The 27,098-nt window shown below is 22.2% G+C and overlaps 2 protein-coding genes across 2 annotated transcripts; both read left to right on the top strand.

The window, feature by feature from the left end:
- Nucleotides 1–2,029: 2,029 nt before the first annotated feature.
- Nucleotides 2,030–13,196, top strand: Bm7832 (Uncharacterized protein; the record flags this gene model as incomplete). Its single annotated transcript, XM_043080800.1, has 21 exons — nt 2,030–2,080; nt 2,360–2,439; nt 2,709–2,862; nt 3,415–3,532; nt 4,330–4,450; nt 4,828–5,003; nt 5,310–5,480; nt 5,739–5,863; nt 5,970–6,182; nt 6,567–6,674; nt 7,367–7,487; nt 8,013–8,114; nt 8,314–8,469; nt 9,068–9,279; nt 9,437–9,696; nt 9,867–10,022; nt 10,261–10,388; nt 11,364–11,482; nt 12,250–12,392; nt 12,499–12,669; nt 13,064–13,196. The coding sequence occupies 21 exons, from the start codon at nt 2,030–2,032 to the stop codon at nt 13,194–13,196; spliced, it is 3,018 nt and encodes a 1,005-aa protein (XP_042936734.1).
- A 5,860-nt stretch (nt 13,197–19,056) lies between these two features.
- Bma-col-45 (cuticular collagen, putative) lies at nt 19,057–21,981 on the top strand (the record flags this gene model as incomplete). Its single annotated transcript, XM_043080801.1, has 7 exons — nt 19,057–19,308; nt 19,835–19,968; nt 20,276–20,442; nt 20,978–21,079; nt 21,170–21,373; nt 21,601–21,774; nt 21,866–21,981. The coding sequence occupies 7 exons, from the start codon at nt 19,057–19,059 to the stop codon at nt 21,979–21,981; spliced, it is 1,149 nt and encodes a 382-aa protein (XP_042936735.1).
- Nucleotides 21,982–27,098: the final 5,117 nt, after the last annotated feature.

Consider the following 27,098-nt stretch of genomic DNA (forward strand, 5'->3'; position numbering starts at 1 on the left):
GAGAGAGAGAGAGAGGGAGAGAGACAAAAGAAATGAAAATTTTAAGCAGCAGGCGGTCTTAACTTTAATTCGTCTTATAATTTCATTTTACTCTTTGTCATTTGTCAATTCAATCATTTAATTAACATTTAAGTTATAAGTTTTTTTTTTTTATTTTTTTTCAAAATTTTTTTTTATCCTTTATGCATAATATTTAAGCAAAAAGTTAATTTAAAATTTATTATTGTATGCGTTTGATAAGATAATAATATGTGTTCTTTTTTTTTTTTTTTTTTGATCGTATATATATTATTAATTAATTAAGATTAAATATATCATTAATTGTTATCACTAAATGCACTGATTATGAATTCTATGTAATCGATAATTAATTATGATAATATGTAAAAATAGATTTATTACAATAATTTTTCATATTTTCATCTTAATGTCTTCTATTCTTCTTATTTTTTTGCATGCATTTGGAACAAATAGATAAATTTATTTTTATAAATTAACATATCTGAATTGAAATACATAATATACATTTAAATTAAAATATACATTTTAATTTAGATTTTACAATGAAAGAAATAATAGTAATAATAACAAGTTAAATTAAAATTATAGCAATGAATTGTACTAAAATTTATTTGTTTTTTTTTCCAGTAAATCAGTTAAATTAGGCCTAAACCTAACTAATGTAAGCCATAATAATTAATTTGTACATAATGATTAGAGAAGAAATGAATTTTTTTTTTTTTTGAAAAATTCAAATCCTAGATTATCTCTTTTAATACTTTTTCTGCAATTTCTTTTTTCTCTTTCAAAATGTATATGAAAAAAAAAAAGGAAAAAAGGAAAAATTGATTCATAATAATTGCTAAATAGCTTCTATTTTTGAATTTTATCATCAAATTCGCCTTTATATGTATGATCGATAAATGTTTTTAGTAATTTACATTTAATGAAATTTAATAATTTCAAGAAAGAAATATTTCCTTTTGAGTTTTATGGCATTAAACTTAGAAATAATAATTAATAATACTAAAATAAAAATAAAAATGAAGACAGTAATAATAATAATAATATTATTATTATTATTAATAACAATAATTATAATTCATTTTAATGTATTATTATAATAGTAAAACACTACATACATATAAAATAAAATTATTCAAGATACGTTTGAAAATTAAACGTCACGTGTGATTCAATGTTTATTCGTTTTCATTGTTTTTCTTATCAGTGCATTCATGCCATTACAATCATTTTTGGAACAACAAAAATTTTGTTTTTTTTAATAACATTGAATCGATTTATCGAAAGTTAAAGAATGTAAACAAAAATTTTCGCTTTTTCTTTTTGTTCTTAATTGATTGAGTATTGAAAATTTTTTTTTTTGTTATAAATAGCAATAATTAACTAATTTCCGGTTATCATTTAAAATTTCATCTGCTTTTTTAAAAAAAAATTTTCTCATATATCACTTTATTTATCCATCATCTGATTGGTAATAATGATTTATGTATGTATGTTTGGAAAACAATGATGATAAAAAAAAAAGAGAGAGAGAGAGAGAGGGAATGTCATGTGAAATTGAAAAATGTCATGTGAAAATGATAACAAACATGTGCAAATGAAATTCGCAAAAATTTATCTTTTCAAAAGTAAATAAATTTTTAAAATTAGTTTATATCAATGAAAATAATAGGAAAAAAAATTTTTTTTTTTCCATTTTCATAAATTAATTCAGTGTTTGTTGTTTTTTAAATTTAAAATTATAACATGTGAGGAGGCATTAATATATTATATTTGTAATGAAATTTCAATATTATTCCATTTTTTTTTTCATCCATTATTTAATTTTTATTTAAAAATGAAAAAAATATATATATTTAATGAAACAATGAATAAAATAGAAGCAAAATGATTGAAAAATGAAACGAGGCAAATTGGCATATAAATTTATTATCGAACCAATTATTCATGAATAAATTGTAAATCATTGGAACATTTCCGGAATATATGGAAATTATTTCTGCAAATGGTTGCAGTACAAAAAATTGACATAAATATGGAAGCAGAAAAGAAACAGGTTTGTTTACATGCATATATGTTTGCATGGCTTCAAAAAAAAAAAAAAAAAAAAAAAAAAAAAACAAACAAACAAACAAATATTAGTTAATACGTTGGTAAATAAATTATTATCAGTAATTGTTCCGTTTTTTTTTTTTTTTTTCACTCCTATCAATTTATGGATTTTAATCGTTGATTAATAAATTTTACTTAGATTCCTTAATTTAAGTATAGTTTTTTTCAAAAAAAAAAGAGGAAAAACTTATTTTAAATTTTTAATGAGTAATGTAAATTATAGATTTTATTTACATTATTTGATCCCATTTGTACTTCTAATAAACAAGATGATGATGAACAAGCAATACCTGATTATCCAAGGTAATAGCAATTTTGCTAATTAAATTTCTTACCTGCAAAATATGTGATTCATAATAATTGAAATGCATCGCTTTTAATTTTTTGTAATATTTAATAACACAAATTTATTACCTATTTTAGCACATAAAAATTAGAATTAATTAGTTATCATTAGATAGAATATTTATTGTACTTAGAATTTTTACAGTAATCAAATTTTCAATCGTTATGAATATGAAATATTAATTAAATTTATTGTTCTAATTCATGATGACCTCTCAAATTTTAAGTTTACATAATGAGTCGGAAATGACGATAGAACGAATACCATCGATTGAAAATTATCGCTTACCATTATATTCGAGAAAAAACTCAAATTTACCATCTCGAGTAACGGTTGTTGATTTGATGCACGGCGCTCTAGAACTTACTTTCACCGAAAAGGTATGCATTACTCTTTTTTTTTTTTTTTTTTTACTTTTCTTTTTAATATATTATTAATTAAAAATTTTTGCTTAAAAAACTATGCAAAAATAAAATTGCTGTAAGTTTGAATTTGTGAAGAGAAAGACGAGAAAACAAAATTAGCAGAATGATTTGTTTAAATTTTTTGAAATTTGATATTGTTTATTTTTGTGCTTAATAACGAAATTTTATCAAGTAAATTTTGAAAAAAAAAAAAAAAAAAAAAGTGAGAGAAACGTTAGGTAAAATAATGTAATATTGTAAACGAGTAAACATACACATTCAGGAATTGTTAATTATTTTTTATCTGAAATCTTCAATTCTTTTGTTGAAAATTTTTATAAAATATACAAAAAAAAAAAAAAAAAGGAATTTTATAGATGAATAAGTTACAAATTACATTTAACTAATTTCTTTTCAACAAATTAGCAATTACTATTATTAAAAAAATATATCAAATACAAGCAGTTGTATAGAAATAACACAGAAATAAAATGATGATGGCAAAATTTTTATTGAATAAAATTTTAGCAATTGGAAATGCAAAATGTTCAAGGATCAATGCATCATCATATAAATGCAATCCAATCAGACAATTCTGAATTTTCATCATCAAAATCAAAAAAAAATTTTTTCCAGGTGAATACATGTACATTTTGCTATTCATCTTTGCATTTCGGATTTTAATTATGAAGTTAAGTAAACAAAAGTCTTTTGGATTACATTGCAGCGATTATCTTTCCAATTTAATATAACAATTTATTCCCACGGGTTTAAGATAATTTAATCCCAAGAGTAATTTAAAATGTATTAAAATAAATTAACGCTACGAGTTCAAATATTGAACTCACTTAAGCTTCAAGAATTATATCATCTCATAAGAAATTAAAAAAAAAAAAGTGAAACTAAAGCACTAAATAAGATGATTAAATTACTATAATTCAAATGCAGAAATGTAAAAAAATTTTAAGAGAGTAAATCATGGAGTGAATTATCATTGAGAGTGTTGCGATCTGTTAGAAATATAATTTCATTGTTGATTAAAATAATTTTGTTTAATAAGCTCAAATATTAAGATGGATTAATTGCTAATATTAATTCAAATTACTTTACACTAATATTACTTTTTATCCTTACAAAAATTCATATAGCAAATAATAATGACTTCTTTGACTCTAATAATAATTAATAATTAAAATTCATTTATTTTTTCCGGGTGTTTTTATTCCGGTATTTACAAACATTGTTGGTTCATTGTTATATTTACGAAATAGTTGGATTGCTGGTCAAGCTGGTCTTTGTATGCTTTTTATTTTAATTTTCTTTTTTTTTTTGCATTTTTTTTCTTACTTCTTGCTTACATACTTTTCAGTTTCTATTAATTTTTGATAAACAACTTTTTTTTGTTGTTTTTTTTTTTTTTATAAAATTTTAATTAATTTACAGTAGGTGGCACAGCGATTGTCTTACTGTCAGCATTGGTATGTATTGTTACAGCAATATCAATAAGTGGTATTTGTTCGAACGGTGAATGTAAGAAAGGTGGTTTATATTATGTGATATCAAGGTATATTTAGATATTAAGTATTACTGACTATAAAAATGATCGTAAAACATCTCCTGTACGTATGTACGTGTCGTGTATCATATACAAACCGTATACCCGTCATCTCTACCGTACGCTTACTTTATGTACCGTATAGATAATTCCTATATCGTACACCCATTTTTTCGTTTGAGTTATACTTGAAAAACTAATAATGGCGTATGGATATATTACTAAATCAGCAAACTTACATAATAAAAATGTATGTTAAATTGATCAGAATTTTACAATGTTTTCTTTATTTGAAAATTTAAAAATTCATAAAAATTATTTGATATTTATTTGAAATTATTGAAATTTGTTAATGTATTATTAAAATATTTTAAATTTCATTTCAGATCATTGGGTCCAGAATTTGGTGGAAGTATTGGAGCAATTTTTTCAATTGCAAATGCAATGATGGCATCATTATATGTTGTAAGTGCAGCAGAAACGATTGTTGATTTGATGAATGAAAATGGTTTTAGCACTTTGACTAATTCCAAAATCAATGATGTTCGTCTTTTTGGTGTCGGTCAGTTAGACAATTTAATATTTTACATGCAAAATAACATTTTGCTACAATCTTAATTCTTCACATGTTAATAAAAATTGTTATGAGTTTCATCAAAATTAAAAGTTTAATTTTTGATTTTTTTTTTTAAACTTTTGCGACAATTCAAAAGAATTAAATTAAAATTACTATTATTACTTAAAAAATTTAAATAATATTATTACTTAGTTTAAAAAAAAATCACTTCTGAACTGATTTTTTTCTTCATAATAATGTAAATGAAGTATCATCTCATAAGAAAAATTTTTTTTAATCAAAATTTTACAGTAATTTGTTTGATTCTGATGCTAATAACATTTGCTGGGCCAAAAATTGAAGACACAGCTACACTATTTATGTTTTCTCTCTACCATTTATCATTTCTTGATTGGTGCTTTGGATCATTATTGTTATCACCAAATGATGAACAAAAATTACGTGGAATGACGGGTTATAATAGTTAGTAATTATCTTATAAATATTTATTTTAAAATCTTTTTTAAAGTAATTAAAATAAAATCAAAAAAATTCAGGCAAATTAATTAAAATTTACAAAAATAAAAATTATTTATTTACGAAATAATGAGGCAATACTCAATGATTCAATGAACAAAAAAATGATAGTTTGAAAACGGACATTTTTTTTTTTAATAAAATTATGAAATTAATTTTTTTTTTTTTTGAAAACAAGATAGAAGAATTGATATTTTATTTCAGTAGCAACAATATCAGAAAATTTATATCCAGCTTGGCGTGATGAAAATTTCATTTCTGTATATGCCGTTTTCTTTCCGGGTATGACCGGACTTATGGCTGGATCAATGTTTATTAATGAACTTAAAGTATGTTAATTAATTAATTAATCTATTGTAATAAATAGTAATATTTTTTTTTTTTTTTTTTTACATTTTAAATAGATCGATAAATTATTCATCCTTCATACAACAGGATCAAGCATATGACGTACCGGTTGGAATGTTCTCAGCAATTGGCGTTTGTATCTTGTATAATTTAATTTGTATATTCATTCCGGCAGCTACAATGCTTCGTGATGTTCCCGGTGATATAATACCGGAATTTAATAATGTAACATTTAATTGGGAACCATTTCCATGTGCAATGAATCATACATGCAATTACGGTTTAATGAATTTTTTCCAAGTATGCTTAATTAATTTAATTTAAAGAAAAAAAAAAAAAAAACGTTTAATTAAAATAAATAAGCAAGAACAAAGTGAAGAAAAAAATAAGTAAACAAATGGAAAGACATGATTTAAAAATTTTACAATGACAAATATAATATAGTTAGAATGAAATACTAAATATACATATATATATATATATATATATATTCAAGTTAAATTATTTAAATTAATTAGTTTGATTGAGTGAAAATTTATAACATTAGCACAACATTAGTAATTGATAATATCAGAATTAAATCTAGAGTTTTTAATGCACATTTAACCAAAACAAAAATTTTAATTAAATTAGGCTAAATTTAAATTGGAATTTTTTTTTTTTTTTTTGATAAATTAAGTTTAGGTAGCAAAACTTGAATCTGCTTGGAGTCCATTATTAATCGCTGGCATTTTTGCTATGTCACTTAGCTCTACAATGACAAATTTAGACAATGGTCCACAAATATTTCAGGTAATCGATAATATAATTTAAAATTGATTTATTTTTTTAATTTTTTAAATTGATAGAGAAAAATTTTTGCTAAGATTGGCAAAAAATATTTGTCACATATCGACTTAAATGTTTTTTAGCTTATGCACACATTTCGGGAATTGTTTTTCGAGACAATTAACATTGTTATAAGCTGGTGTTATTTAAATTAATTAGTATAGAAATAGTTTTTATCATATCACAACTGACATTTTTTTTTTTGCTTGTTTTAATAACAATCAAATTTGTATAATTATCTCCAAAAATTATTACGATGAACTTAAAATAAAAATAATAGAAACGAACAATGACAATAATAAAGTTTTTTCTTTTTTAATTATTATCATTTTTCAGATAAAACTGACAGATAAAACTTTTTTTTTTTTTTTTTCTTTTGTCAGCAATTTTTGCTGAAATATTTTCATTGAAATAGATAATAGTTTTTCCGACGCTTTTTTTTTTTTTTTTAGAAATATTTTTTGTTTCTATTAATTATATAATTATATTATAAAGGATAACATCAATTAAATTCTTGAAAATCTAAGAAAACTAAAAAGAAAAAAATAATAAGATAACTCAAGTTAAATTGTTACAGTTTCAGGGTAATTAAGGTTAATTTTAAAGTAAAATTTCAGAATATTAAAATTAAATTCTTATAATTTTATTTTGTTTAGGCAATGTGTAAAGATGAATTATTTCCATTATTTCGTTATTTTTCTAAAGAATACGATTTAAATATTCCACAACGAGCATACATACTCTTTTCCATTCTTACAATGTCTGTTATTCTCATTGGTAAGTTTTCATCTTATTTTATTATCAAATAAATTAATTTAATTCATTCAAAATTTCCAATTAATCATTGAGATTTGTTAGCCTAAAATTAAACATTTTGAAAATTTTTCAATAAAAATTTCTGAGACAGAGAGAGAAAGAGAGAGAGAGAGAGAAGGAAAGAGAAAATTTTCTAAGACAAAATTTTGTCACATTGAATGGAACTTTTATTTTATTTTTTTATTTTGAAAAAAATTAGTTAACTCGATGCAAATTTCACAAAAACAAAATTTCCTCTTTTGTTATTTATTAGGAACACACAAAAAAATTTAATTCATTATAATAACCACAACTTAAAAGCATATCTAATTGTTTTGTTTACAAAAATATTTTTTTTTTTTGACAGAAGAAGTACTGTAAATTGGATAATCTTTTGCTGCATCGTATTTTTTATGTTTTTCAAATTTAACAATCTTAAATCAATATTTCAAAGTTTTTATTTTAACATTTAAATCTAATAATTTCAAATTAATATGAAAATTTCAGGTGATCTTAACATTATAAATGGTTTTGTGTCAAATTTATTCTTAGCAGCATATGCATCCGTTAATTATGCATGTTTCGATGCATCATTTGCTAAATCACCTGGTTTAAATCTTTCAGTTTTTCAAAAAATAAATAATAAAAAAAAAAAAAAAAAAAAAAAAAAAAAAAAAAAAAACATAATTTCAAAAAAAAAGTATATGGCTTATTGATTGATTTTTATTTATCAAAAATACGCATATTATTGATAAATAAATAAAAGTTATTTTGGTAAATGAATATATTTTTTTTTTGTTTATTATAGGTTTTCGACCATCGTTTCGTTTCTACAATATGTGGTTATCATTAGTTGGCGCAAGTATTTGTATTATCGTTATGTTTATTATTTCATGGTCATTTGCGCTTCTCATATTTGCCTTCTTTTTTATGATTTTTGTTTATTTATCAAAACGACACCTCGGTATGAGAGTAAACAAAAATTCTCTTTTTTTTTTTCCTTTTTTGCAAACAGTTTGGCTTTATCCAAACATTACTGCATTTAGATTTAACAATAGTAATAATAAATATTGAAATGATAATGACAACAATAATAATGATAATAAAAAAAAATAATGATAGTTGAAAATAATAATAATAGCAACTGCAATAACAACAAATTGAGTAAGGACATGAAATTTTAGAATTTGTTTCAAAAAGTTGAATATTTTGAAATTCTTGAAAACTTTTTATGAAAAAATAGCAAAATTAAAGAGAAAAAAATTGACGCATCTATTTTGGTTAGTAATAACTTGCTATTCATAATTCAATATTTTATCTTTTACGCTTTTCTATTTTTATTTTGGAAAAATATTTGGGAAACAATTCCATTTTGAACTTATTAATAATTTATTTCAATAAATTACACTAATAAATCAGAGCAAATTTTTATTTGTTTGTGATTAGAGTTATTTTGGTAGTTTGCAGTTAATTTAAATCGAAAACACAATAATTATTTTAATTTTAGTATCATCAAATTTTTTATTTAAAATTAACAAATTTATCATATCATTTATAAATAGATGTTAATTGGGGACCGTCAACAGCTGCGGTACGTTATCGTATTGCATTAAATATTTTGTTAAAATTATCAAATGATGTTGAACATACGAAAAATTATCGTCCACAAATTTTACTTATAATTGGTAATCCAATATTTCGACCATTACTTCTTCATTTTGCTTCATGTATTACAAAAGGTGAAAGTTTGCTAATTGCTGGACATATCATTCAGGTATACAAATTTATTTGATAATTATTTGTTTATTTGTTTATTCATTAAATATTTTTATTCTTTCAATTTTTTTTTGTTTTTATATCTAAAATTTTCCTAATTTAATCAAATTTAATTGTATAATTTCTTCTTCACATTTGCAATTAACAATTTTTAGCATGAGCGAAATGAATATACATTTCATCTAATTCATCAATTGGATAAAGAAATCACTGATTGGTTCAATAGTAACAAATTGAAAGCATTTTATTTACCATTTTTGAATTGCAATATGCGAATCGGCGCTCAATGTCTTTTGCAACTTGCTGGTATTGGACGTTTACGCCCAAATATTGTTATGCTTGGTTTTCGAAATAAATGGTTTGAAAATGGAAAAGATGGTTTATCAGAAATTGAAAATTATGTTGGTATTATTAGGTTAGAATATTTCTGAAATACATTAATGAAAGTAAAAGTGATTAATTTATTTTGTTAAATTTAATTTTACCCCGCAGTATTTTGTTTTTTGTTTTTAAAAAAAAAAATAATTAAAAAAACAAAAAATAAATCTACAAATTTTTTAAAATTATAAAAAATTTTAATTTTAGAGATGCATTTGAGAATAATTTTGCTGTTGGAATTTTATCAAATAGTACGAATGGTTTTGATACTCGAGAAATGCGTGCTGATTTAAATCTTACTAATATTTCATCAATAAAATCACCTTCATTCAAACAACATTCGCATCATCCCATGAAAAAATTGTTAATTTTGTTTTATTACCTTAAACTAATAATTTTGATAAAATTATTTAATTATTTTCTGGGATGGAATTACTTAGGTTACTAATTCATTTCAAAACATTTTCGTCGTCATAAAATATGATTTAGAAATGTAAACTAAGAAATTACTTTAGAAATACTTTAAATATGATTATATAGGAATTTTTCAGCTTTGCTTCAAAAGTTTAATTTTATAAATTTTATCAAATCTATTGCATAGATTTTACAAATGCAATGAACTGGGTAAAAGAAAGTTGTCACATAATTTGTGTTCAACACCATCTCGATTATCATCTGTATGTTATAGTGTGGATAATTCAGCTGAAATTTCTACTAATCAGGAAAAAGGTAAGCTTAAATTATTTAGTGTATTAGAAAATATTTAAGTAATATTAAAATATTTAAACTATATTAATGCTTTCAAATTTAGTTAACATTAAATTATTTCAAAAAAATTCAAAATATAAGTTGAAAATCATTATCTTTAAATCATTAATAACAACAACAAAGAAAATTGTTTTAAAAAAATACTTCCTTTGAATTTACAATCCTTGTAAGATAGACTATAGAAATGAAAGAAGAGCTAAATAAAAATTTTTGTAAAACAGCACAAACTGAGCAATTCATTAAAAATAAATTGAAATAATTTAATGTTTAATTAAGATTGGGTCTGTTTTTCCGATTATTTAAATCAAAAATGAAGCTATTTCTCTTGATAATCACTTGATTTTCATAGACAATAAATATTAGTGGTGATAGCATCCAAATGACATCAACAAGAAGAGTTTCTTACGATATTTAATCTTTGTCATACTGTAAGTGACACTGTAAACGAGTACGATAGTAACAGTTTTATATTATAAAAATATTACAAAAATAGGAGTAAATAGCAGTTGATAAAATTTTACAAACAGCACTGAAAAAATAATATTACAGAAGTGTAATCTAAAAATATTAAATGCATGATTGTACTACAGTAATACTGAAATACGATACAGTAGACAGGGGCAAATACAGTAGACAATACAGTAGACAGAAGTACAGTATGCAAATTTCTTTAGTTCATTGTTAATAGTAAAAAAAAATTTTTTTTGTCATTTCACGTCAGGAATTTAAAAAGAAAAAAAAGAACGCATATTGTAAAATTTAACAATTTTATAAATTTACTTATAAATGATAAATATACTTCACTAATTTATGTTTTTTGCTAAAAAATATAAAAAAGGAAATAAAAAAAAATAAAAGGAAACAAAATAAAATTGCACCTTCAATTGCATAGATTAGCAAATATAATGGAAAAGCAAGAGAAATTAAAATTTGAAGTGAACATATTTCATCAACGGATCAGAAAAGGCCGAATAGATGTATGGTGGCTTTATGATGATGGTGGATTAACATTACTCATACCACATCTTCTACGTTTACCTAAAAGTTATCTTGAGGTAATTTCTACTGCCAATAAATTATTAGCGATGCAAATTTCAATTTGTTTAAACTAACATCAATAGTAATAAATTTAGTATAACTAGCAGGCATGATTAAATGCATTAATTTTTTGTTTTGAAATTTATTAAATTATTGAATAAATAATATCATAAAAAGTACTTTTGGCAATTTTTGCATAAAATTATGTGTTCGGTAAATAATTATGTAGAATAGAACATCATTAGATTTATAATAATCATTGCAAAATGCCTATAATTAACATTATTTAGCTAAAAAATGATAAAATAAATGAACAATTAATTAAAATAAAAAATATGTATAAACATAATTTATTGATAATAGTAATATCTTATCTATTATAAAATTAATACTTTTTTTTACTTATTTTTTACCAGTTATTTTTAGACAATAGCATTTATTGTTTATATGAATATGAAACATTAACATTGTTTATTTTGAAACTAATACCACCTATTTGTTTTAAGCAAAACAATGTAAAATATTTGTGAATATGAAACAATAAAACAATGTTATATCGCTTATTATAAAATCAATATCACTTTGTCTGTTTACTTAAAGACCACAACATTAATTGTTTGCATTAACATAAAACAATAGGAAAATATTATATTGTTTACTATAAGATTAATACTATTATTTGTTCATTTGTTTTTATTTAGAAATAACTTTCATTCTGTTTGCAAAATAATAATTGAATATTTGATTCAAAATTTTACCATTATAATGCATGTAATTATTTCAGGATGCTGAACTTTACATATTTACGTTTACAACTTGCGCAAAAACTGATAAAAAAAAATTAGCTTCTTTATTAAGCAAATTTCGTATTCCATTTACAGACGTACGTGTAATTACAGATATTACCTCAGAACCACGTCCTGTCATGTATGTTATAATTTTTTTTATTTGATGCTAAATAAAAAACTTTTATTGTAATTATTTGATAAAAGAATATTAAAAATATAACTTCTAGTTCATTCATTCATTTTAGGTTAAATCATTTTGAAGCAATCATAGCATCAATGAGAGTTACCGATAGTGACAAGCGAAATGGGTTAATTTCGGATTGCGAATTAGCAGCACAAAAAATGCGTACAAATCGGCAATTGTATATTAGAGAACTTTTACAGCATCATTCACGTCAAGCTGACCTTATTGTCATGTATTTTTCATTTATATTTCAAATTTCATTAAAATTGAAAGCTATTAATTAAATTAGCTAACAATTGTTTATTCATCAGTTCGAGATCTAAGCATAATATATGAATCATCATGCTTATTTTTTATTTTAATTATCTTTAATATCTTATATGAAGTCATTTTAATTCTATATTAGTTAAACAACAACAATTAAAGAAGAAATAATGGCAAGAAAAAAACAAAAACAAGAAAAGTATTAAAATTAAAATATATATTCAATAAATAATTACAGAAAATTTTTTTTTTCTGAAATTTATTTCACCATTTCTCATAATTTTTAAACAATTTCACAAAATTTCTTATTTTAATTTAATGAAATAAGTAGTATACAAAATAAAAGAATTAATTTATTTTAGAACATTACCGGTACCACGTTTGGAAATTAGTAGCAGCTTATATATGGCGTGGTTAGATTTAATCACACGTGATCTACCACCTGTTTTAATGATACGTGGGAATCAGACACCTGTTTTAACATTTTATGCATGACAAATGGAATTATTATAGATGTCTATTTAATTTTTCTGCTTTCTTTTTTTTTTTTTATGCTTAGGCACAAAAATGACACATCTATTTTGAATTTTATACGTGAGTCATAAAAATGACATATATATATTTTGATATTTCACACGTGACTCATAAAAATGACATATATATATTTTGATATTTCACACGTGACTCATAAAAATGACACATCTATTTTGATATTTTATACGTGAGTCATAAAAATGACACATCTATTTTGATATTTTATACGTGAGTCATAAAAATGACACATCTATTTTGATATTTTATACGTGAGTCATAAAAATGACACATCTATTTTGAATTTTATACATGACTCATAAAAATGACACATCTATTTTGATATTTTATACGTGAGTCATAAAAATGACACATCTATTTTGATATTTTATACGTGAGTCATAAAAATGACACATCTATTTTGATATTTTATACGTGAGTCATAAAAATGACACATCTATTTTGATATTTTATACGTGAGTCATAAAAATGACACATCTATTTTGATATTTTATACGTGAGTCATAAAAATGACACATCTATTTTGATATTTTATACGTGAGTCATAAAAATGACACATCTATTTTGATATTTTATACATGACTCATAAAAATGACACATCTATTTTGATATTTTATACGTGAGTCATAAAAATGACACATCTATTTTGATATTTTATACGTGAGTCATAAAAATGACACATCTATTTTGATATTTTATACGTGAGTCATAAAAATGACATATATATGTTTTGATATTTTATACTGAGTCATAAAAATGACATGTATATTTTGATATTTCACACGTGACTCATAAAAATGACACATCTATTTTAATATTTCACACGTGATTCATGAAAGTGTGACATCCATTTTGACCTTTTTATACGTAATGGAAATTTTGAATATATTTTAATATTTTATGTGTGATGTATAATATATGTACAGGAAAAAAAAAAATTTTTTTTTTTCATTTTTGTTAATTATTCTATGCTTTAAAATTTGTTATATATTTTTAAATTCATACAAACTTTGTCATTTTAATTATCATTTTATCTTTGAAGTTCAATCAAATCTTTCATGTTTGTTTTAAATCTTTGCAAATTTATGTTAAAATAAAAAATAAAAAACAATTTCTCTTTATATTTAATAAAAAATTGGATGAAATAAAGTAGGAATTGGACATCAGAGGAAGAAACATGTTTAATTAGAAAATAAAAAAGACAGAAATGAATTCTATAATTTTAAAATTGTTAAAAAAAAAAATTTTTTTTAATTAGAAAATAAAAAAAGAGAGAAATGAAGGTATAATTTTAAAATTTTTAAAAAGAAATTAAATTTATTTCTAAAAATTTACACATACCTTTCAGTATTAAAACAGTGTCAAAAATTTGATATTACAATCGAAACAAACTTAATGCATTAGCTGCTAAAAATGAAATTCTGCAAGTTTAAATGCTTCTTTCATTTCTATTCAAAAATTTTAACAATAAAAAAGCAAACAAACAAAAGCAAAAAGCAAATTAATTTATGCTTTTGAAATTTAATAAATTATAAATGAAATATCAGTAATATCAGTGAAGGTAGTAATTTTAATTCTGAAATTTTTATAAATTAAAACAATTTAAAATATAATAAGTGATTTTGATTTCTAGCATTACAGAATTAGTTTTGCATGCTAATTTCACTTCAATTTCTTTCATTTTCCATTTCTTTTTCCACTTTTTTATTTTTTTTTTTTGCTTCATTTTTGCTTTTCTAAATGAAACTTTTGTTTTCCGAAAAAATCATTCCAATTTAATTTCAATTACATATTTCGAATTTATTATCTAATCACTTTACCCTTATCAATTAATTATCATTAAAATTCTTACAGCACTTTCTCTTTGCAACTTTTTCCATCAATCCTAAAACTTTTCTTTTTTCTTCATTTTCATTTTATTCTCTCTCTCTCTCTCCCAAATTAATATCGTTTATAAAAAAACATTAAATGATTTTTATTATTGGTCAGTTTCAACTAATTTGAAAGTTTGAAAAAAGTAAATTTTATGTCATTGCTGCTGTTATTGTTTTCTTTATTGTTATTGTTATTGTTTATATTAAAAAAATTATTATTTGTAAATTAGCAAAAGCAAAATTTTCATCTCACCTTTTTGCTATTTTTTTTGTTCCTTTTTTGCATTTTTTTCTTTCGTTCCTTATAAAAGTACAAATTTCTCTCTCTCTCTCTTTTTTTATTTCCTTTAAATTACCAATTTAAATATAATATCAATCTTCAATGTCGTCCTTTTCCTCATTTTCCTCAGTTTAATTCTTTGTTATCAAATGACCTCATCAAAGTAAAATATTAAAAAACTGGAAACTAATTTAATTTATTCATTCTTTTTTCTTTTTCTTCCTATTTTCTCTTTTACAAAATTCAATCAGAAAATTTAACGATATTTCCTGATAAGTCATCAATGATGAATTACATTGATAGTAAATTTGCAAAAAAAAAGAGTATAATATGCATTCTTTTTGATGGAATAACAAATTCGAGAAAGAATGAGGCGCAAAAAGCGCAATTCTTTTTTAATTAAAAAAAAGAAAGGAAAAAAAAAAGAAAGGAAGAAAAATGCATTTCGATGAAATTTCCTCTTTAACTGTTTACTGTTTAGTGATGACCTCCTATTGTTTCGAATATTTTCGAGGTTTCAAAGTAATCGGCAAGGAGTAAAATAAGGGCATCTATTTTTCTCTACTTTTTAAAATTTTTTTTTTTTAAATTTCAATTTTAAATTGCACCGGTTTTATTACAAAATATTCTACTAAAAATTGTCACAATAAACTTATTTTAAAAAAAAAGGTCTATTAAAAAAATTTTACTTTGTTATTTTAATTTATTACAATGATTTAAGCTTATTTTTCCTACATTATAAAAAATCATTGACAGTTTGATTATCCTAAAATTAAAAAAGGTTTCCTAAAATGAGAAATTTCTGCAAAATTATAAAGAAAAAAGAATTGGTAATATTAAAAGTAGCAAAAAATCTATTATATAATCAGAAAAACAATATTCATTTTAAATAAAATTAAATTCAAATAGGCGAAGTTCATTTTGTGCATCATAAGTTTGTGATAATTGTGATTTTCAGTTTATCTTTTTAATTTGATAGATTTTTTTCTACAAAAAATTTAAATGGAAATGAAGAATAATAATCATAAAAATTCATCATCTTAAGAATGCCAAGTAATTTTCCAATAATAATAAAATTTCTTTGAAATGGAAAAGGAAAAACAAAAAATTCGATCATTGTAATGGAATGTGAACTTTTAGTTCTCATCGTAAAATTAATTAATTTAAATAAAAAAATAATACAAAACAAAAAATAATTTATCAAAAAAATAGTAAAAAAAAGAAATTTTTGTTATCATTAATTTTCTAATTATAAATAAGTAAATAAATATGACCAAATTAGAGAATGTGTAAATTGTTAAAATCAATTTTTTTTTTTTAATATCATTAAAAATACAATTGGTCTTAATAAATCATTTCAAAATAAAGATTTCATTTATAATTAAATTTGAAATTCGTGGATGCAACAAAATAAACAAAGTAAAACGAAACAATAATATACTATACAATTCTAAAAACATATAATGTAAACAAAATAATATAATTATAAATAGTTCTAAATAAAAAACAATATAATTCAGTTCTCGAAAAAAAGCAAAATACATTTAGGATTAAATGATTTCATATGAAAATGTATTACTTGATGGTTGGTGATATATGAACATAATATTCTGTTAATTAAGCTCGACCGATAAATACAAAACTTTTTTTGTTTGTTGTCATCATTTATTATCATTTATTATTATTATTATTATTATTATTATTATTATTATTATTATTATTATTATTATTATTATTATTATTTATATTATTATTATTATTATTATTATTATTATTATTATTATTATTATTATTTATTATTATTATTATTATTATTATTATTATTATTATTATTATTACTATATTATCATTTATTATTATTAACATCGACTTAAATTGAATTGCCATCATTTCAGATTAATTAGTGAACAATTAAACTAAATGTTATATTACTAAATAAACCAACAAACTAATGGATTATAAGAAGTAAGCTATCATTTTTTAATTAATCATTTGAATTAACAGAAGATGAATATGCTACAATTAGGATTAATTAATTTGGTGATACATCACTGACCAAACTGCTGATCAATTAAAATTGAGAAATAGAATTAAATTAATGCATTGGTATAAAAACTATTCAAAAGTGATAAGTGACAAGAGTTAACATGAAATTTTTGTTTAATATCAATAGTTTCTCTTATTTGAACCAGGTCAAAGGGACAAAACACAAATATCTACTTTTAATAGAACGAGCAACCATTGTTTGCACTTTTTTTTGATCCTCTTTTTTGTTTCGTTTTCCTTTTTCCTTCAATTCTTTTGAATGATTTCAAAGAGTACAAGAAGATATGGTGATGCCTTTCACCGATAAGATGCCTCATGTTAACTTGAAGATAACAGATGAAAAAACCTAAATGCATCTACCTATCTTTCAAATAAAATAAAAAGGATATCTTCTTTGTCACATCCTATCCTCTCATTTAGTATTTAAGGATGAAATGTACGAAGTGTCATATATATCCATTCAGTACGAATAACTGTTTAAAACTCAGTATTTTTCTTTTTTTTTCTTTGTTTTTTTTGTTTTCTTTTTATTTTATCCTAATGTAAATAGCAAATCAGATGTAAGAATTGAAGTGAAACGAATTATTCAAAGACAAAAAGAAAAGAGAAGAAAAAATTGCTGAATGTCACTGTCATTGAGACTAATTAGACTAACAATATGACAATAAGATGATTTGTAGTATTTATCATGAACAGTGATAGGATAAGGCATTTTTGTCAGCACTAAGATAATATTCGTTTATCACTTCTTATGATTAATTGTGTATAAAATAATAATGATAATAGTAATGATATCGATAAATGATAGTAAAAAATAATAGTAATAATAATAATAATCGTATGATGCTACGATGATAAAGATGTCATTAGATTACTACCATTACTACTAATTATTATAATGTAGTTGAATAAATGATACTGTTAGTATGATATGATAAGATACTGTAACATATAGTAACTAACATTAGTTAATAAAATACTGTAGTTAGCAATTGGTTTGTTCTTTTTTTTTTATCACTAAAGTAATTATTATCAAGTTGATTGCTACATTTCTAATGCTAACTGTCATTATCATTCTATCATTTAGATGAAACTTTTGCTATCTTTTAACGAAGTAAAAAAAAAGTCATTTTTTTTTTTTCATAAATCTTTAGTTTTTTTTATTGCTTAATAAATAAAAATTGGTATTTCTTTTTTGGTTTTCTTTCATTTTTTTCATTATTTTTTCCTTTTCAACATTTTACATTTGCAGTACTTTTTGCAAATTACAATAAATAAAAAATAAAATAGAGAAAAAAAATTGCTGAATTAAACAATTAACTTTCTTTTCTAACATATTCTGATTAACTTATCATTGATAAAACTTAAAATTACTGTAGCTCTAGTTTTAGTTACTGTAATTACAGTAGTCCTAATTTCCGGTTACTGTAGTCACTGTAGCCTTAGTTTAAGCTACTGTAATTACTGTAGTTTTAGTTTTCAGTTCTTTTTATTTTGTGAAAAATTTTAACTTTTGCAATATTTTCTTTTTTTTTTTTTCACTTCTGAAATCACTTCTGATAATTCTTCCTAATATATTTTTTAATTTCAAGAACTGAATGCGATGAATTTGAAAGAGGATTTAATGTGTGATAAGGTAAAGAAAGTGATAAATCTAAAAGAGGAAGATATGAAACATTTATATCACTCTGATATATTTACTGAAACTGATATGAAACATTTTCGACTTGTTGCATTTATTGCTGTTGCATTAAGTACTGTAACAATGTTAAGTTGTATTATTCTTATGCCAATATCTTATCAGTATGTTCAAAAAGTACAGAGTACTATGCAAAATGATATGGAATTCTGCAAAGTAAGCTTCCTTTATTTTTATTTTTTACAATTTTAAATTTCTTTCAAAAATATGACAAATACCTTTTATACTTATGTTTTACTTATGCTACAATTTTTTCTTGCTATAATTTCTAGAAATTTGTTACTATTACAATAATATTAACTGCTGAAAAAAATTTTATTATTATAATAATTTTATTACTACTATGATAATCTTAATTTTTACTATTATGATTTATTACTGTTATAATTATATTAACTGCTGAAAAAGAAGAAAAAAACAATGAAATGCAATGCATAACAGTTTTTTTATTGTTACTATTACTATATTGTTATTGTTATTATTATTATTACTATTATTTTTTTGTTGTTAATGTTATTATTATTATCGTTACTATTATTATTATTATTATTATTGTTATTGCTATTATTATTATTATTGTTACTATTATTATTATTACCATTACTATTATGATTGTTATTAATGTTATTATTATTATTACTATTATTACTTGTACTTACTATTATTATCATCAAAATTACAGAGTCGTAACAGAGATTTTTGGACAACAATTTGGAATGTGCAACGTAGGAAAGAACGTAATAGTGGGATTCGTTTTGTTCGTAGTGCACAATCGCAAAATAAAAATAATCGTTGGCTTTTTGGATATAGAAATGAGTATGAATAACAAATTATTCAATACCATTCAATCATTTATGAATTTTGAAACAAATTTATAAATTTATTCATGCATTAATTCATTCAAACGTATATTAATTTATTTCAAAATTAGTAATAGTCTTAGGAAAAAGGAAATATATTTAATTAACTATTAAAAAAATTAATTCAAATGAAGGATTTTCAAATTTTCGAAAAAGCATAAATAAATGATTAATGATTATTGTTAAAAATTTGAATGAAAATGAATATCATCATTACTGCTAATTACTCTATCTGAAAACAAATATTTAAATTTAAATTTTAGCGGTGATAGTGCAACTTCGAATGTAAATGAATTATATCAAAATCATATGAGGTTGCAACAACCATACGGTAATGATGCATACGATGGTGATGAAAGTAAGAAATCATCTGTAGGTGATGGTTATGATGGAATTTATGATGGTCGTCATGCAAAGAAGAAAGATAAATGTTAGTTAAAATTCAAATTTTAGATAAAAATGATTTTTTTTCTAGAAAAAAAAATTAATCTTTATTAAACTTTTAATTACTTTTAATATGCACGCAAAATTTATTTTAAATTTCAATATTTTTTAATTTACAATTTTTCCTTTGTTTTCCTCTTTGCACTGCATATAGATATACTTATGTATTTACTCATTTAGTTAGCCAATAATTTAATTTGTAATTAATTAATTAATTGATCAACTTATTCACTCATCTTATCATTTAATTAATTAATTAATTTAATTATTTATTCACACTTCAGAAATTTAATTTTGCTGAAATATATAGGACATGGATTAAGTGTATTATTGAAAAATTTTCTTTTTTTTTTTTTTTTTATGAAATAATTAATATTTTGGATATGGTTTTAATTTTTAATTTTACAAATTTTAAATGCAATAATTAAATAAATCAAACTGGCTGACTAATTTTGAAATTTCCTTCAATTTATGTGATAGAATTTGAATTGAATATTGCAATTTCTATGTGAACAATTCAGGTTGTTGCCAGATTGGAGAACCTGGATTACCTGGCAAACCTGGTATTGATGGTGAAAATGGTTTGGATGGTCAACCAGGACCTGATGGAATACCTGGAGAAGGTTTAATTTTTTTATTTTCTAATTTCATTAATAGATGGCTTAGAAAGAAGCATAATGCATATAGAGTTATAAATATAAAATCATGTTCAGGTGTGGAACAAGATTATTTGGCACCAGTATTAGCACCGTGTATCAGAGAATGTCCACCAGGACTTCCTGGCCCACCAGGATTTCCTGGTGATAAAGGTCCCAGAGGGTATGCAGGTGAAATCGGTGAACCAGGAGTGCCAGGAAAACCAGGTGAAAAAGGTTTGCAGGGAAAACAAGGACCAAAAGGTCCACCGGGAATAATGGGTAAGTAATTATCTGTAATTAATAGCATTAATTATAATTAATACTTAATGATTTTATAATTATTGCTTAAATTTGAAAACAAATTTACATCTGAAATAGAAAATTGGTATAATGCAAGTGAGAAGAGAGCTGCAACTATCATACATTATTGTTAATTAAAAAGAAAAAAAAGCAAATAAAAGTAAACATACTTGCTATCATTGACGTAAGTGAATGCAAAATTTCAGGACGAAAAGGAAATAAGGGCGAAGCAGGGAAACGTGTCCCTAGTGTTGGACCAGAAGGACCACCTGGTCGACCAGGTGAAATGGGACCTCCTGGAATGCCGGGACCACCAGGTGAGAAAGGACAGCCTGGTGGGAAAGGTCAAGAAGGTGCACCAGGTGATGAAGGAAGTGCAGGTTTGCTTCTTTTTTTTTTCCTCCTTTTAAAATTATACTTCATTTCAATTGGAAAATAAATGAATAAGCTATTTTGATTTTGCCTTTAAAGGATTATATGGGAAGCCAGGAAAGCCCGGTGCACCAGGGCCAATTGGAGAAGCAGGCGCAAATGGTGGTTGTGATCATTGCCCAAAGCCACGATTACCGCCTGGTTATTACTTATAATCACTTGAAAATTACTTCGAATAATGTTATACAATTCAAATTTATTTCATTTTTGCCTACTTACATTTGTGAATTGTCAAAATGATGAATATTTTGTTACAATTTTAGTTTAAAGTAGGTAAATATATAAGTAAGGATGTAAGAATATAATTTATTCAAAGTATTACTTAGTTTTTTTTTTTCTTTTTTTTCTTTTCTCGGCAGGATTTATATTAAATTAGCAAATATTTTATTTTTGATGATATTAATTACCTGAAAATAAATTTCCAAACTCCAAAACTTATTTATTCGACAAACTGTTCAAATATTTCTTTTCTCTCACCTCTTAGCAAAATTCAAAATTTTGCTAAATCAATGAACAATTTAATAAATATTGTAAAATTGATATCGAAAAAATTTTAATAACTTTTTGCATTTTATGATTTTCAAATAAAAAAAATGGACAAATTTTCAATTGTTCACTTATTTTTTTTTTTGTTTAAATGTTTATATCATTTGATTGAAAGAAATTTTTACTTTATCAAGTATTTGATATTAAATATTTGATCGAATTAATTAACATTGCTATCAAATAAAATGAAATATTAGTTGAATATGCTTATCACTAAATTTTATTTAAAGATTTTTAATGGCATCATAAATTCTTATGGATTTTTTTAAATTCATCCCAAAAAAAAGATGTTAAATTTAATTTCTCATCATGACGTACAAAATTCACAATAATTGTTCCAATTATTCCTTAGATTTATTAAAATAAAATTACAATGAAAATGTTAAAATTCAATTGAATAATTTAATCAAAAAATAAATAAATAAATAAATGATGATTTAATACAAAATTTTGTTAATTATTTGATAACACTTATGCATTTTGCACAAATTGTTTTCGTTTTCTTAAAAAACAAAAAATAAAATTTAAAATTTTTCGTCACTATCAAGAAAATAAATCAAAATTAATATGTAATATGCATGCAATATAGCAATGAAACATAATTTTAAGTTCCAAATTAGAATTTAAATTTATTTAATAAATTACTGAAGTCTAAAATTTCAAATAAACAACGCAAAATTAATCATTTCAAAATTATAAATTCAAAATGATAAGAATTGAAATTAAGTAGTTAAAAATTATAAATTTTTTTTTCAATTTTCTTGCATAAACAAAAATGAAATTGGAAATTTGGAAGCAATTTTTGCTTAATTTCAAAAATTTAAGTAAAACTTTTTGTTAAATTTTACAAAATTTTTAATTTCAAAAAAAGGAAAAGGAATTTCTGTAAAAAAACTGTTCATACAAATAAACAATTGGAAAAGAAAATGATTAAATTTAAATTAAATTCAAACAATTTTTAAAATCTTTATTACATCAAAGCAGAAATAAATTTATCAATAAAAATTTTTAAAAAAACACTCATATGAAATAATATTTGCTATAATTTAAAAATATAAAAATATAATATAATTTTTTTTTCAGAATAATACTAAAAAGAAATAGCAAAAGCGAATAACACTAATAATTATTTGTATTAATTATATTAAAGTATAATTTATTTAGGTTAAACTAATGATGATGGCTTCATTGTGATAGAAAAAAAAATTTTCAATATTTTTTTTTTAAAAATTTTTAAATCTGGAAAATAGTAAAGTTTTTGGGCATATTTTGATGAAATTATTTGGGTAAAGCATTGAGCTATATGATTAAATTTGAAAATATAATCCTATATTCTTTTTAAAATTAAATTTAAAGTATGTAAACAAATAAACAAACAATATGATAAAAGTCACATTGAGTGAATGATAAGAAAATTACAAAAGCGATAGGGAAAATAGATAAAATTTTGAGATAATATTTGAAATAACTCGTATTGTTTGGGCAACAAATAGCTGCTGGCAGGTAATTGAATACCTGTATCTTTTTATCAAATATATCAATATCATTTATCAGTATATCAATATCAATATCATTTATCAGTATATCAATATCAATATCATTTAATCATTTCTATGGTTTTGCTTTATGTTTTAATACTTTGTAAATATTAATAATAAAAAAAAAGACCTAAATGTGAAATTTATAATTTTTTTTAATAATTATTTGTGCTAATTATAATAATAACATAAATTATGTTATAGTTTATTTTTTTTTTATTATTAAAAATTAGAAATTTAAGAAAAACACAAAATCTCGGCAATTTTCTAAAAATTTAAATTTTTATTTTATACTATTAGGTAATTTTGTAAAACAATTCTAATCTTTCGAAAATCAAAAAATTCTCTTTCATATTAAATTGTTTTAGCTTTATTATTTTATTTTATATTCGTAATTTTTTGTTATATAAAAAAATAATAATAATTAAATAATAATTGAGCAAAAAGAACGAAAATTGTTAGCAAATATATTCTGATAATTTGTTAATTTAATAACTAATTGTTTACAAATAAAAATTGATCAAATAATTTAAAATCAAAATATAATCAAAGTGGAATAACTTCAATGTTGGCAATGAATTGAAATGCTAAAAAGTACTGAAATTTAAAATAATAATGCTAAAATTAAAATCCAAGTGCATAAAAATGCTTTAAGAATTTACATCCATTTTTTCATTTTCATAAAAAATTTCATTTCAATTAATTTTTTATTTGTTACTGCAATCATTGAAGAATTCATTTTTAACAGCATTTCAGCATTTGTCCCAAATTAAAATTCAATAATTGTCACATGTCATTAATATCAAATCAAAAAAGAAAGAAAAAAAAATTTTTTTGTCATTAGTACAACAATGATATCACATTGGCACAAGAAATTCTCAAAAAACAAAATTTATTTTTTCTTTTCTTTGCTTTTATTATTGGTAAATGATTTTTTATCATTAACAAAACTCATTAAATCCGCGCTATTTCGATAATTTTAGGATAAAATACAAAAAATGTGTTTAATGAGAAATAAGAAAATAAATTTTCATTTAATGCATCTTTTTTCAATTTTAACAATCATTTTGGTTTCATTTCTTTTGTATCTTTGAAATTTTGTTTTTTTTTTTTTTTTTTTTTTTTTTTTTTTTAAAAAAAAAAAAAAAAAAAAAAAATTGAAAGAAAAAAAGAAAAATGAAGTTTTGAAAATGAAAAACAACAAATAATCAAATTTAATCATTTATCAATCATAGATGAAATATTTAAAAAGAAGAAAAAAAAAAAAAAGATATAAACAATTGGAAAATATTATTGGCGTTTTTTTCTTTTCCTTTTTTATTTTATCAAAAAAAAATTTGAGCAAAATTTTATTCAATCTGTTTACTACGTTTTAACAATTTATAAATATTTATGAAATTTGGCTTTTAACACATTCCTTCGTTTTTTTGTTTTTTCGTTTTTTATTTTTGTTCTTTGTTCTCATTAAATATTTCATTTATAATTGATAAATATAATTAAATGTACATAATTAATGAATAATAAAATTTAAATTATTTATGCATTTATCAAATTTTTTCATTTTTTAAATTTTCATTCAAAAATTTTCAGCTTCAGTTTTAAATTTGAACTTTCTCTTTTTTTTTTGTAATAATTCATTTCATAAGTTTTAAATAATTTTAATCAAAATTTAATTACTGTTTTTTTTTTTTTTTTTTAAACCACAATTGTTGATGGAAAATACTGAATAATTTGGTTATGATTTTTTTCTTATCTAACTGAAAAAAAAAAGGAATTAAAAATAAAGAAAATTTTGAGGAAAAAAAAGTAAAATATTATGCATAATGATAATAATTTCGTTATTAATAAGTTATTATAATTATCATTTTCACAATATTCAATTTCTAAATTAAAATATTTCAAATTTTGAAACATATATATAAGTGTGTCCGAGAACTGAAACGCATGCAAAAAATTAATTAATGCTAAAAAGAAAATTATTAGCATAATTAATTGATTGAACTAATTTTTGAATACAATTCTCATTGAGTTAATTTGTAAACATTTCTCTATCCGGTATATAATTTTCAATTTTCCGTATGCAATTTTCCGGTGAAAAAATTATCACTAACATAATTAATTGATTGAATTAATCTTTGTTCACTAAGACTGAGTTAATTTGTAAACATTTCTCTATCCGGTATACAATTTTCAATTTTCCGGCGAAAAAATAATCACTAGCATAATTAATTGATTGAATTAATCTTTGTTCACCGAGTCTGAGTTAATTTGTAAACATTTCTCTATCCGGTATACAATTTTCAATTTTCCGGTATTTATTCAATTTTATGCGCAACTAGTTGTAAACATCAATTAATAATTACATAAATGATAGTAATATAATCTATCGATGATAAGCAAATATGTATACATGCATATTTACATTACTGAGAAAATTAAATAATTCATTTTTGCGCTGTCAAATGAAATTTGTATTCGGCAACGACATGCTGAAGTAAGTGCTAGGCGTACTTTAATAAATCTATCAATTTCTTCCTTTAAGCATGTTTGCTTTGTTAAGTTTATCGATCGAAAGTGAGAGATAATCGCTGAAGGAGATTGTGTCATTATCGAGAAGGGTAAAAAGTTAGAGGTTAACGATGAAGTTATCGGGGAAGATAAAGTTAGAGAGTAAAGATAAGATTATCGGGAAATGGTAAAGTTAGAGGGTAAAGATTAAAGTATTACTAATTTATCATTATTATAAACATTATAAAAGAATGATAGAAGGAGAAGATGGAGGTAAAGAAGAAATGTTATTGTGAATGATTGGTTTTTGTTTTTTGAGCATTTTATTAAGCTAAAAATTTCTCATCGCTTTGGATTATTATTTCATTTCATCATGTGATCTTTGTATTTATAATACGTGAAATTATACGTACCATTTTGAATAATTTTTGTTTTTTTTTAATTTTGATGATAATTTTTTATTTGTTTAATTCTTCTTATCCATAATTAACTTTGATAAATTAGGGTTAAGTAGTTAATTAATTTAATTCTTCATTTGTTTTGATGAAGATAAAATATTACTGATATGTCATCATTCTTTATTATTTATTTATATATATATTTTGCATAAATTAACCCATAACTTGTTCTTTTTTTTGGGTAATTCATGTAACCCTTTTTCTTTTTTTTTTTTTGAATAA

This window comes from Brugia malayi (assembly GCF_000002995.4).
Source record: "Brugia malayi strain FR3 genome assembly, contig: Bm_v4_Chr3_scaffold_001, whole genome shotgun sequence".
Taxonomy (NCBI): domain Eukaryota; kingdom Metazoa; phylum Nematoda; class Chromadorea; order Rhabditida; family Onchocercidae; genus Brugia; species Brugia malayi.